Source organism: Neovison vison, chromosome 5 (genome assembly GCF_020171115.1).
Source record: "Neovison vison isolate M4711 chromosome 5, ASM_NN_V1, whole genome shotgun sequence".
Classification (NCBI taxonomy): domain Eukaryota; kingdom Metazoa; phylum Chordata; class Mammalia; order Carnivora; family Mustelidae; genus Neogale; species Neogale vison.
Window position 1 is genome coordinate 107,153,818 of NC_058095.1, and position 14,209 is coordinate 107,168,026.

The 14,209-nt window shown below is 40.6% G+C and overlaps 1 protein-coding gene across 8 annotated transcripts in view; it reads left to right on the plus strand.

Annotated features, from left to right (window-relative positions):
- The window catches only part of CAB39L (calcium binding protein 39 like), a 121,468-nt gene extending 109,335 nt beyond the window's left edge, over positions 1-12,133 (plus strand). For all 8 annotated transcript variants that reach the window (XM_044249701.1, XM_044249708.1, XM_044249703.1 and 5 more), the window contains one exon: positions 9,735-12,133. In XM_044249701.1, the coding sequence (XP_044105636.1) occupies positions 9,735-9,914 (180 nt within the window). In that variant the 3' untranslated portion in view covers positions 9,915-12,133. The remainder of the gene's footprint in view (positions 1-9,734) is intronic.
- Positions 12,134-14,209: the final 2,076 nt, after the last annotated feature.

Consider the following 14,209-nt stretch of genomic DNA (forward strand, 5'->3'; position numbering starts at 1 on the left):
GGGGTATTTATAATGTCTACTCAGTGATTGAATTTATAAATCTGTAAATGGGAGAGACATGGCAGTTTCTAAGGTATATAATTGTTGCTTTGAGAGGTTAATAAAAAACTTTTGTTTTAGTCCATCTTTCAGCTACCAGGTCTGTATTGTCCAGAGAGTCACTAGAGCAATTCAAATACCAAATTAACTTATAAATTCCATTCAGTGATGTTCAAAATCCCAACAGGACTTCTCCTGGCCCTTGACAAGCTGATTCTAAAATTTGTGTGGTAGAACAATGGCCTAAGATTAGCTGTGGCCACAAAACATAATAGGAAGTATTTAGTTAACTACATCAAATTTAGAACTTCTGTTCAAAAAGACAGAATAAGCAAAGTGAAAAGACAGGATAGAATGTGATACATATAACTAACAAATCATTCAGAGAAAGAATTCAATAGAAAAGTGGGCAAAGGAGGCAAGTTGGTCATTTACAGATGAGGGAAACTGAAAGATAAGTAGGGGAAGATGATCATCTTACTAATTAACACTGGCAATTGCCATTGAAATATCAATGAGGTATTATTTTACATTCTTTGGTAAATTCTTTAATGGTAAAATGTTTTAAGTCTGACAAAAAATTATTGGAAAGGTTGGAGGGCAGTGGAGGCTGTCTATATACTGTAAGTTGGTACAACCACTTTGAAGAGCAATTTAGTAAAATAACTGAAGGTATACATATCTTCAATCCTGAAATCTCATCTCTCAGCAATTTTTTTTTTTTTTTAGTAGGCTCCGCACCCAGCATGGAGCCCAATGCAGGGCTTGAACTCATGACCCTGAGATTAAGACCTGAGCTGAGATTAAGAGTCAGACACTTAACTGACTGAACCACACAAGCGCCCCCTCAGCAATTTTTTTAGAGATACTCTTCTACATGTGCACAAGGAATCGTGCACAAAAATGTTTATCACAACATTGTTTAGAATAGTGTAAAATGAGGAAAAAAACACAAATGGTCATCAACAGGAGATGGGGAAAATAAATTGTGTTATATTCGTACAGTAACATGGAGTAATGGGTTAAAATTAATTGACTTATATAGATCAATGTGGGAAAATCCCAGACATCAAGTGGAAGAAACAAATGTTAAAAAGATGTTATTCATTTAAAGTTTGAGAACATGCAAAACAGTACTATATATGGATTCAGACTTATTCAGTTATAGTCTAATAGCCTGTATGGGGTTGGTAAATAGCAAATTTAGGACAGCAGTCACCTCAGCAAGGAAGGATAGGGAGGAGGTTGGCATCATGAAGAGGACACAATAGCCTCCAATTACATCTGTAGTGTTTTATTTTATTAAAAAATATGAAGGCAAGGGGCACCTGGGTGACTCATTGGGTTAAGCCTCTGCCTTCGCCTCAGGTGCATCGGGCTCTCTGCTCAGCGGGGAGCCTGCTTCCCCCTCTCTCTCTGCCTGCCTCTCTGCCTACTTGTGATCTCTGTCTGTCAAATAAATAAATAAAATCTTTTTTAAAAATCTGAAGGCAAGTATGGCAAAAATTTTAGATTTTGATAGAGCACATAGTGGGAACACAAGTCTGATATGTTTTGTTATACTCTGCTCTATGTCAGAGTTATTTCATACAAAATAAATGCAAATCAGAAGAAACACAAATTGATGGCTTTGGCACTGGAAGATGTCTACACAGTAGGAATGATGAACCCTCTCAAGACCTCTCTGACCCAAGAAACTGTAGAAGGCTGTGTGTCATGTCCTTCAGCTCCCATGGAATTTTAATATATCCTCCTAGATGAGAACAAGCTTCATTTAATTTTGTTCAAAATGCAGTATTGTGGAAGTATTCAGTGGGTGGTCAAATAGAAATAACCTACTTCCGTCCTCAGAATTTGGATCCTCTAATCACTGGACAGAGTAGGTGCATTTAAAAATAGCTGACCACTTGTTTACTTGTATGTGTATGAACTGGGCCTACCGTGTACCCTATGTTTCCACCACCAAAGTATAAACTGAATTGTTCACTTGCCAAATACAATATTTTGTTATTTAGAAAAAGTAATGAGTCCTAGAGGTTTTTTTTTTCACAGTTGTGTATTAATAGTTGTTCTCCCCCCCCAAAAAAGCACCTTCCATAAGGTGCAAAAACTGTGGAACACACTGCTAAAAATGTCTTTGCCAGATTATTTTCATTTGCTTGCTGGGTGACTTCAAGGAATTGAATGAGATACCATTTCATGTCTTTTTTGTGCTGTGGACAAGCAGGATGGTGTGATGGGAAAGTACTGGATGGAAGCCAAGAAACCTGGGTCTTTGTTCTGGCTTAGTTGCCACCAATGACTTTAGGCAAATCCATCTGGATCTGTTTCCTCATTTGTAAAGTGCAAGAGGTACATTCAAGTCAGTAGTCTGGTTCTAAGATACTAGGTTCTATGAGACCTTTGTCTCTGTGATCCTGGCTTTTCCAGAGATGTGTCTGATAGGAACTCAAGTATCAGCTATGAGCCAAGCTCCCTTTCCTTTCTCTGTTAACTTCCTTCATAGCAAAGACCATGATGCTACTTCCTACCATCCTTGGGGATGAGGTGGTCTGCACCTTTTGGCTCACCTCTTAGAACTGCTGGAACTGGGGCACCTGGGTGGCTCAGTGGGTTAAGCCTCTGCCTTTGGCTCAGGTCATGACCCCAGGGTCCTGGGATCGAGCCTCACATCGGGCTCTCTGCTCAGGAGGGGACCTGCTTCTCCCCTCTCCCATCTCTCTCTGCCTGCCTCTCTGCCTACTTGTGATCTCTCTGTCAAATAAATAAATAAAATCTTTTAAAAAAAAAAAAAGAACTGCTGGAACTCAGGCATGGCCGGGACAGAAATATTCCCGAGTGTACTACTCCGTTTCTCAGATCCTCGCAGTTGGCTGCAATAGGTCTTTCCATGAAAACAAGAAGCTTTAACCTCACCCTTTCCAAAATACAATGGCCAGTTTGACAATTCACCTTAAAAAAGGATACAGAACAAGAAACGTCCTAGTTGAGAATCATTTCCGTGTGGTCTTACTGAAAAGAATGCAGAATTACAAGTTAATTTGGTGAAAGCCTAACCATCTTGCTTCCTTACCCACTTCCTTAAGGACCTGTTTTTTCAGCAGGCGAACCACTCCAGTCACGATATACCAAATCTAAGTCTACTGACGGAGAAAACCATTGAGCCAGGTAAATTTAGGAATCAGCTTTAAGCTGATATAATATTAGTAATCTTTTCTAAAAAATGTTAACAGACAGGGAAAAAGTGTTCATATCAACTTAATGTTTTGTCAACTATTCTAAATAGCACAGAGTGCTCAATGGCAGCATGCCTTCATCTGAATTCTTTTTTCCCCTTTATTTCACTGAGTAGTGGAGGAGAAAAAGTGAAACCTGACTTCACCTCTCTTTTCTACTTTTTAAAATACTTTAAAAATTCATAAAATAGGAGCATCTGAGTGGCTCAGTGGGTTAAGCCTCTGCCTTTAGCTCAGGTCATGATCCCAGGGTCCTGGGATCGAGCCCCACATTGGGCTTCCTGCTCAGCAGGGAGCCTGCTTCCCCCCTCTCTGCCTGCCTCTCTGCCTACTTGTGATCTCTGTCTGTCAAATAAATAAATAAAATATTTAAAAATAAAATAAAAATTCATAAAATAATCAAGTCTACGTTTATCTATAGAAAGACTTGTAATGGGTTTTAGTGACCAACTTTATCAACATCACCAAAAAGTATATAAATATATGACTCGGGGTTTGGTTTGATCATTCTGAGGCTGCATATTTATGATATTATTGCTTAGTTTAAAAGATATAGGAAAATTAAGACTAGTAATATTTATAATAGGAAATGTGAATACTATTAGAATAAGACATTTTTAAAAGTGGCTGTTCTGTGTAATTTTGGAATAAATTTGTAGTTTCCTATGTAATCCACAGCTGTGTGCAATTTGTAGATCCCAAAGACTTGCATTCCAAAATGCCAAAGCAGTTGTCAGAACAATAATGTCTATTATTACAGCCCTGACTACTCTTTAAATGGTGATTGGCTCCTTTAATGTAAGAAGAAGCTGTAAATATTAAGAACATATTAAGTGAAAAAGCAATTTACAAACCACCATGTACACAATGCAAGCCCAGTTTTGTTTAAAATATATTTACATATAACTATATGCACAGAATAAAAGGATATACACCAAATGTTCACTGTGGTTATCTTTGGGTGGAGAAATTATTTAAGAAATTTTTTTTTTCTTTCTTCTTTGTGTCTCTTTTTCTCTGTTTTCCTAGTTTTCTACATGTGTCACTTTCCTAGTCAGGGTGATGATAAGGATGGTGGCCTGAGGAGGAGGAGGATCTCAGGAGATTCTGGAGATGTTTAGAGCATCCTGAACTTCCGGCCTGCTCTCCTCCTCCATCCTCCCTTCCTTCCCAGGGTTTTTGTTCCTCCCTGCCCAGGTGGTGGGGCCTGGTCTGGTCCTGTGTGGGCTCATTGGGGCTCACAGACATCAGCCAGCTTGCAGGGGTAGGAATCAGGTCCTTCTTTCTTAAACAGGAAAAAATTACTGTCTCTGATCAACACCAGCACGAATTACGTCAAAATATTCTAAACATTATATTGCTCAAGCTCGTATTCATTCAAGAGGGTGAGCCTTTAGAAAGAAAAGGCCCTATTTTATACTTCAGTGGAATGAAATTTTGCTTTGAGTTACTTCCATGTAACGGTCATGGGAGCCCCAGTTTCAAATCCAAGTACAAGGAATTCTAGGCTTACAGCATGCCTCACAGACAGTAAGGTAAACAAAGTGGAAAACAGGCCTTCCAATGCCTTGTCTAGTGCAAATCCCTCTTGACAAAATAGAATTTGAATGAAATGAATGAATGTGTGTGTAAGACATGCTTTTTTTTTTTTTCTCTTTCATAAAAAGCATTCAGGTTTAAAATAGCGAGCAAAGTATTCGTAGTTTTCTAAGTTAAAAATATTTGAGTTGTGGTCATGGTATTTGCCTTTCTCTAACCATGCTTGAGAACTCCATAAGTCATATTTCTGAAAAATGTGTAAATTAAGGGATACAGCCAATAAAACCATACTGTACAAAGAGAAGCCACAGGTAATTCCATTTGTTTAACTTGTTTGGGGATGGATTGAAAATAGCCATTAAAAAAAAAAGAAAGAAAGAAAGAAAAAGTGTCCAGCAGAGAAAAAAAACAAGAAACTCCCTATGCTGGACATGATATTCAGAAGATTTGGTTCATCCTACCTTGATTCAGAAGTACATTGCTTATGGTACTGGTTCATCTCCAGCCTTCACTGGGGCAGTCAGCCCAACCCCTTCCCCCCTCCCCCCCACGCCCACCCCAGGGTACTGAGCACTGATGCCTTCACTGCCTCTAATCAACAACTCTCTTAAGAGGGCGCCTGGGTGGCTCAGTGGGTTAAGCCGCTGCCTTCGGCTCGGGTCATGATCTCAGGGTCCTGGGATCGAGTCCCGCATCGGGCTCTCTGCTCAGCAGGGAGCCTGCTTCCCTCTCTCTCTGCCTGCCTCTCTGCCTACTTGTGATTTCTGTCAAATAAATAAATAAAATCTTAAAAAAAAAAAAGAGGCAGCACAGTTCAAGAGCCATGAAGAATTAAAATAAGAAAATTTTAAAACCAGAAAACAAATTTAACATTTGTTAGGGGTACAGTATGAGGATTCAGTGTAGTCAATCCAATGACGCCTGACTCCATACTCTTCTACATTTCACATTTATTTTGGATTGAAACAGAGAAGCTTAGTTTGTCCAATATATTTAATTTTTTTTTTTTAGAAAGAAAAACCGTTATGAGTTATTTATAGAGCTACCACAAAATGCCAGACAATTTCTACCTAAAACTTCACAGCAGCTCCCTTGTAAACAAACAGTAACCACAGGACCCACGAATTTGGCTTCAGCAAAGGATTTTCTGACATACTACTGATAGGTATGATATAAAGGTCAGGCACTCTAACAATGTAAACCAGTTAGGGGTCCTTTTAAAAACATATATAAATAACAGTTTTACTGTACTGTAGTAACCTAAACTTCACCATTCTAACCATTTTAAAGTGTACAGTTCAGCGGCATATAGCATATTTACAGTGGTACATGACTATCATCACTATCTAGTTCTAGAACATATTCCTCACCCCAAAAGCTGCATCCATTAGGCAGTTACTCCTCGTTTTCCCATACCCCAAGCCTTTGGCATCTCCTGATCTGCTTTTGGTCTCAATGGATTTGCCTCTCCTGGGTATTTCATATTAATAGAATTATACTGTATAGCCTCTTGAGTCTGCTTTCTTTAACATGTTTTAAAGGTTCACCCATGTTGTAATATGATCAATATTGCAATCAGTTTTATGGCTGAATAGTATTCCGTTGTATGGATATGCCACAATTTGTTCATCAGTTGGTGGACTTTTGGCTGTTGTGAACAGTGCTGCTACAAACATTTGTGTACAAGTTCTTATTTGAACAGAGTTTTTCAATTATCTTAATCCACAGTTTAATCCATACTTTGGAATGGAATTTTCGGTCTTACGGTAATTAAATGTGTAATTTATTGAGGTACTGCCAAATTGTTTACCACAGAGGGTGCACCATATTACACACCCACCAGCAGTGTAATTGTACAGGGTTCCAATTTCTCCCCTTCCTTACCAGTATGTGTTGTTTTCAGGTTTTTTTATTGTAGTCATTCTAGCGCCTGTGAAGTGACACTTTGTTGTGGTTTTGATTTGCATTTCCCTAATGACTAATGATGTTGAGCATTTTTTCCTGTGCTTATTGTCCATTTACATATCTTCTTTGGAGAGATGTCTGTTCAAGTCCTTTACCCCTTTTTAAAAAGTTTTCATTGTTGTTGTTGAATTGTAAGGGGTCCTTATATATTCTAGATACTAGGCATTGATCATACATATGACTTACAAATATTTTCTCTCATGCTGTGTGCTGTCTTTTCACTCTCTTGATAATGTCCTTTGATACACAAAAGTCTTACATTTTGATGTTCAGTTTATCTTTTTTTTTTTCTTTTGTTGTTCATGCTTTTGATGTCGTAGCTAAGAAACCATTGCCAAATCTAAGGTCATGAAGATAGAGCCCTCTATTTTCCTTTGAAAGTTTTATTAGCTCTTATATTAGGGTCTTTGATTGATTATGAGTTAATTTTTGTTTCCAGTGTGAGGTAGATATCAGTTGCCTGGAGCTCCCATAACAAAGTAGCATAGACTGAATGGGTTAAGAAAACAGAAGTTTATTGTCTCAGAAGGGGTGGGTCCTTTTGAAGAGGTTCTCCCCGAAAATCTGTTCTATGCTTACCTCCTAGCTTCTGGTGATTGCCAGCAATCTGTGGGATTCCTTGGATTCGTAACTGCAATATCTGTCTTCATCTTCATCTTTACATCTGTGCATCCCCATGTGTCTCTTTGTCCTAATTTTCTTCTTCTTATAAGGATACTACTCATTGAATTAGGACCCACCGTAATCTAGTATGACCTCATCTGGATTTAATTATGCTTGTAATAAGGTCATATTCATAAGTTCCAAGGATTAGGACTTAAACATTCATATTTTTGAGGGGACACAGTTCAACCGCATACATATGGTTATTATATTGATTGATTTTATTATGTTGAATCTCCATTATATTTCTAGAATTCCATTTGTTGATGGCATATACTTATTTTAATATGATGTTAGATTCAGGCTGCTTGTATCTTAGGGAGGATTTTTACATCTTTATTCATAAAGGTTATTGGTCTCTAGTTTTCTTGTCATGTCTTTGTCTGGCTTTGGCATTAGGTTAAGGCCAGCTTCATAGCATGAATTAGAAAGTGTTCCCCTCTCTTTTATTTTTTGGAAAGAATTTGAAATAGACTGTTAATTCTTCTTTCAAATTTGTAGAATTTACCAGTAAAGTCATTTGGTCCTGGGCTTTTCTTTGTTGGGAGGTTTTTGATTACCAATTCAATCCCCTCATAGAAATTTTAAAAATCACTAAGAGAATACTATGAATAATTGTAGTGTAATCTAACCAACAAATTAGATAATGTAAATGAAATGGACAAATCCCTAGGAACTTACATATATATAAGTAAGCGAATGTTATGTTCACTTTCTCTGCTGGACCCTTTTTTTTTAAATGGCATTTTCAATCAGAAAAATCTGATTCATGGACGAGCTTGCATGTCACACAATAAACTCAGAAATCTAATGTTATGTTCACCTCCTTTGACGCTCCACAGCCTTTTCTTCCCCTCTCATAGGGCCTTAACATCCTGTGTATTCTTTTCTTTCTTCATGATTGCTGAGCTCAAGCAATGATTGAGGGCTCAAGTTTTTAGCCTTCACTTTCCCCCATAACCCATCCTTATCCATAGTGTGTTTAGAGGATGCACTGCTGGAAGTCTGGGATGGGGCAGGGGGGCCTTGTGGTAAAGCACTCAACCCTTCAGAGGCGTGAGATGCCCAGAACATGAAACCATAGAGCTGTATATAGGAGTCACATACTTTTTTGGGTTTTCTCATGTCGTCATACATATATGCCATCTAACTTAGAAGTGTGTCCACTGGGGCGCCTGGGTGGCTCAGTGGGTTGGGCCGCTGCCTTCGGCTCGGGTCATGGTCTCAGGGTCCTGGGATCAAGTCCCGCATCGGGCTCTCTGCTCGGCAGGGGCCTGCTTCCCTTCCCCTCTCTCTGCCTGCCTCTCTGCCTACTGTGATCTCTCTCTGTCAAATAAATAAATAAAGTCTTAAAAAAAAAAAAAGAAGTGTGTCCATTGAGAAACATTACGCCAATCAGTATTATAGTTTTGAGTTACTGTGTCCTGTTATTATAGCCATTGCTGTCTTTTATAGTATAGCTGAGTTACTAGTCTAGGATTATGGTTTCAACAGGAGTGCACGTAAGAATCTTTTACGAACTTCAGAAAAATACAGAATGCCAGACCTCCAGCCCAGATCTGCTGAGTTGGAATCTCTGGGAGATGGAGGCTGGAAAATTGTAAATTTTAAACCTCCACATTCATAAGGAAAGAATATCATTGGTGACCTCCAGGGAGGGCAGATGAGAGGGGAACTCTGCATCTTTGTCTTTTTTGAATTTTTCAGCCCGATGAATATATTACCTGTTCAAAAACTAAATTGTAAAAAAAAAAAAAAAAAAAGGCACACTCAAATACTACATGTTGTTTATGTTGTGTGTGCGCGCGTGTGTGTGTGTAGGTGTATGTATACACACACACACATACATATGTCGTAGGAGAAAAAGGATAAAAACATGCTTGGGGATGGAAGCACACTGCTTAAGGGGATGAGGACAGATGGAAAGTGAGAGTTTGCATCTATTTCTAGTGTTTTATTCCTTTAAAACGAGATTAGATGTAAAATGGCAAAAATCTGCTCAAGTTGAATTGAGAATCAGAATGTTCTTTTCTGTTGGAAGGATTGTATCGTTAAGAACATATAAACATTTAAGACATTTAAAATCAAAACAAAGTAAAAGTAAAAACTGTTCACAGTAGTGCTGATGAGTTCCCAGCTGGCTTTCCTGAACAGGCTCTGGATGGGGAGCTACGGATTTTCATCAATAGGGAAGCATAAGGTGGGACTTCTGTAGCACGGGACCCCGAGTAGGGTCTGTGTTGTCTCTGGTGTACGTTCCCTGTCTGAGGTATTAGTTTCTTTTCATTTCAGGTGTTTGTGGCCAGTCCTCACAAAACACAGCCTATTGTGGAGATCCTACTAAAAAATCAACCCAAACTCATTGAGTTTCTGAGTAGCTTCCAAAAGGAAAGGACGGACGATGAGCAGTTCAGCGATGAGAAGAACTACCTGATTAAACAGATCCGGGACTTGAAGAAAACCACCCCTTGACGGTCTCAGCCACTCTCCCGCCACAGTCACTGTCTCATTGCTCAGTTTGTACAGAAAGTGTTATTTCAAAAAGTAATTGTTCTCGGGAAGGCTTCGGAGGAGATACCTGGTTTTTCTCAATTCATTGTTCAGGGTAGATGGAATATAAACATTTGAATGAAAAAAATGATTAACCTAGAATAATGTATTCATTTGAATCAAGTCTGTGATGATTTATGTGAAATCAGAGCCACTGTCTTAGACGTTGATAAAAACAGTTTAACCCTTTGTTGACAAAAGGCAGCAGGGCCGTGGGCTTTCAGACCCGAGCCCTGAGTCACCACAGGCCACCGAGTAGAAAGAAGCCTGAATGACGGGCATCCCTGAGCCCTCAAGGTTATGTTCTCCTCAGAGAACTGGGGGTGGGGGCAAGAGGCGCAAAGCCATTCCACCCGTTTGCACTTGGACGTACAGATTTCTTTTTTTTTTTTAAGTTCTGTTAGTCTCCATACAGTACATCATTCGTTTTTGACATACGGATTTCTCATGGCGCTGAAAGCTCTGGCGAGACAAGGCCCATGTTTTCAGTCATCACAAGTCCTTGTTCCCTGCCCATCTGCTTTTGACCGTGACTAACTTCCTAGGGAAGCGCAGGCCTCTCTCTGCTTACAGTCCCACTCAATGAGCTGAGCCCCCTCCAAGCAGTTCTCCTCAGCACCCCACTCCTGGCGTACCCCCTGCACCCACAGCCCGGGTAGCCAGGAACTGGCTTGGCCAAAGTAGGACCGGTCAGCTCAGCAGGGGTCATGGGGACACAGGGGACCCGTGGGTATGACCTGCTCACTTGAGAACTTGGAACGGATGGTGAAGGACCACAGCTCTAGCAGAAATAAACACTGTTGTTTCGCTCTGACTCCTGGAGTATTGGGGAATATTTGGAATATTTCATTCCTGTCATTATAGGAAAATTCTTTCATGGTGAAAGTATGCTTTAGAGTAGGAATCATTGCATTGGGATGCCTCACGTGTACAAAACCGTGGGTCCAGAGGGTTAGCCCGCTTTTATAGACAAGGGAACATTGCCGTTGGGAGGGCAAATGAATAAATGTGTGAAGAACTTCTCAGAGGACTAAAATTTATCTTTTCAGTTTATTTTCTAATTAGCTGGCACTCTAGTTTCCCATCAAAGCTTTCATCAAAAAGGTAGAAAACCTACAAATATATGGTCTCAAATATTCTCTTGCATACTGGTATGAGTAAGGACTTAATTTGTGTTCTTTAAAAAAGGCATGGACCAAAAACAACAAAAAAGGCTATGGTTTGTTTCAGACATCAAGTGTATAAAAAGAAATTTTAAAGCTATATTTACAAGACATTAGGGGTATTAATGATTAATGTGTATTTTTTCAGAATTCTGTTTCCAAGTTGTGAGTTGTGGCCTTCTGTAAGGACGCTTGCTTTATATAATATCGTGTGCTGTGTTCTTCAACCAGGTGTTTCTCCACAAGAGGGGAAGTGTGCTTCTCCGGGGGTCATTCTCCAGGATCAGTGCCCTCTGTAGATTTTCTATCTGAAGAATTAGCTGGCAGGCCTTCACCCCTCTCGGCAGGGGCCCAGCGTGGACTCCTGAGGCATATAGAGAGGGCCCCGAGGGACACGTTCTGGCCAGCGTCAACGTGGAGGGTCAGCCCACAGCCAACTGATGACCTTCATTCTTTCCTCACTGAAGTCAGATTATTTTTATAATGTTTCCTGACAGTCCAGAGTCGCTTAGAATCTGACTTTTCTGGTTTTACTTATTTGATTGAAAGAGAAGACCGTAAATATTAAATAGAGAGAGAAGGCTCAATAACCATTGGAAGTTCATTTGGTTGCTAACTCTGTTCCACAACATCTTAGGACACATGTTTCTATTTGGAAAGCAAGGCCTTTGATAAATAAAACGTTTTATTTCCTCTGGGCTTGAATTAGTTCTTTGCTTGCAAGTCCTTATTCTAGTTCAGTACCCATCAGACAGGAAACTGGAGCCTAAGAGGCATTAATGAAGTAGCTGGGGTTTTGTGTGATACAAATTTGTAAATTATTAATGGGAAAGGGGGGGAGCAAGACGCTCACAGTCAAAATATGTTTGCACAAAATTCACTGTAAATATTGTGAGAATCAAAATTGAGAACGTCCTATTTAATAAGCTATTTCAAAACACACATTTAAATAAAAACTGACTAAATAAAAAGGTGCCACACACTGCGTGGTCAGTTCCGTTCCTCTGCATGTGGCTGGTCTGAGCTCCTGCCCCCACTCCAGACAGGGACCATAGGGAGAGGGCAGGCTGGCCTCTGGGGGGGTGCTCGGGCTGCCCGGAGACCCCACACCATTTTCCTTGGCACTTGGTTAACTCCATGACCCTGTTGCTGTCCTGTTATCCAAGTGAGGCTGTCACCGCCGGAGCTGTACCTGCCTGCCACCAAATACATCACAGCCAGAGGCACTCCCATTTTATATTTGAGGCTCTGAGCAGTTTAACTCTCCCAGACTGCACGGACTACACCTGGATACAAACTGATGGTGGCCTGAGGCCAAAGTCTGCTCTTCCTCCCTGTTCAGCCTGGGAAGGAGGGGAGGTCCAGGGTGTCAGGAAGTGTTCTGTGCCCTTCACTGCGGCCCAGGAGGCTCCTGGGGGTCAGTCCCAGAGTGAGCCATCAGGGATTGAGATCATGATTTTCTTGGACAAGACTCTGGGCTAAAGCCAGGCATCTGCCCAGATGTTAGGATTACTCCTGGAGAAAAGGTCAGGGGGCACACGGCCCTTGTGCAAACTTTCTCAACTGTCGGCCTCCACAGGTTCTCATCCTGGCAGTTCTGGGGCAGCATATACACTGAGGAAGACTGGCAGAGCCTTTTGAAAGCCTCTGTGACCAGCCAGACTGGTTTGAGTGACACAAAGCTGCATGGAGCCATAGTGCCGTCTGGAAAGTACACCAGACCCAGAAGAGGTCATAATAATGTAAAAGAAAATGAAACTGGAAAGCTGCTACAATTTTTGAATATGAAAAGAGAAAGGTTTCAAAGTAGATTCACAGATCCTTCTAGTCTACTTGTATTAGAGGAAATTAAGATTTTATATATTCTATTTTTTTTGTTTGTTTTCTCCAAAACACTATGTATGTTATGTGTGGCATGAAATCACCAACTTTCTGTTTATGTTCTTTCAGGAGGTTTTGGATACAGCAGTGGGCCGTGCAGTTGGACAAAGGTCCAAAACCTATAAAGCTAGACTGTGGTCTTCCTAAGAAGATTGAAAAAAAAGTGAAGAGGGATGTGAGCAAGGATACAGTGTTGTTTTTAAAATACGGAAAGTGCTTGCATGTCACTACTATAGTGAAGCAAAAGAAAAACAGCATGATAAGCCTGGCTGGCACTAGGCCTCCATATCCACTTCACGGAGGAGGACACTGAATTATAGAAAGGGTGAGGACCTTGCTCCATATCAGACAGCCAGCTGCAGAGCCAGGATTTAGGGAGAGGTCTGACCCCAAAGCCGTATCTTTGGAAACTAGGATGCATACCCAGGCAGCCTCTCTCCCGGCAGACCTGCTCTTCAGCTCTCCACCCCAGGAGGGGCAGAACCTTCCCTCATCATGGCCTCCAAGGAAAAGCAAGAATCCTGAATTCCAGGGCTCAAGGGTAACTCAGTGAAAAGACGTCAAAAGCTAGATTCATTGAAGGAGGTCAGATTTGTTCCTCTTGGTTGTCTCATGTTTGGAAGATCAAATTAGACCTATAGGATAAGGAACTCAATCTTGAATTTCTCCGCCATTTTGAGCAATCCCTTGATTCTACGCCAGTATTCACTTCAGACTGTAATACTGCACCTGCATTTGTTTTCTTGGCTTGCTTTTTCAGCTGGACATAAGATTGGCTTAGATTTCCTGATAGGAGTGGCTGCTGCCCAGCCAGCCATTCTTCCATCTCACATTCATCCCATGGCCCAGTGCCGCAGAACCGCCATGAGGCAACAGTCTGATGGACACACATCTGATGCCTGTCAGGAGGAGGGTGTGTGACGACTGACACCGTACCATCAAGTCACAAGGCCACATAAAATTCACAACCCCATTACCATCACTTAATTCAATACTGATCATAGATTAATCACTATACTGTGATCCATCTATGTTACTTTAAAAAACTGTGATCATGGGGGATCATTAGGGGAACATGTTGTAATACACATTAATTTGTCCTTTAGGGAAGGTTGGAAACCACGAGTCCCCTCAAGTTTAGTTCTTAAATGTAAAGCCCAAAGCAAGGACACC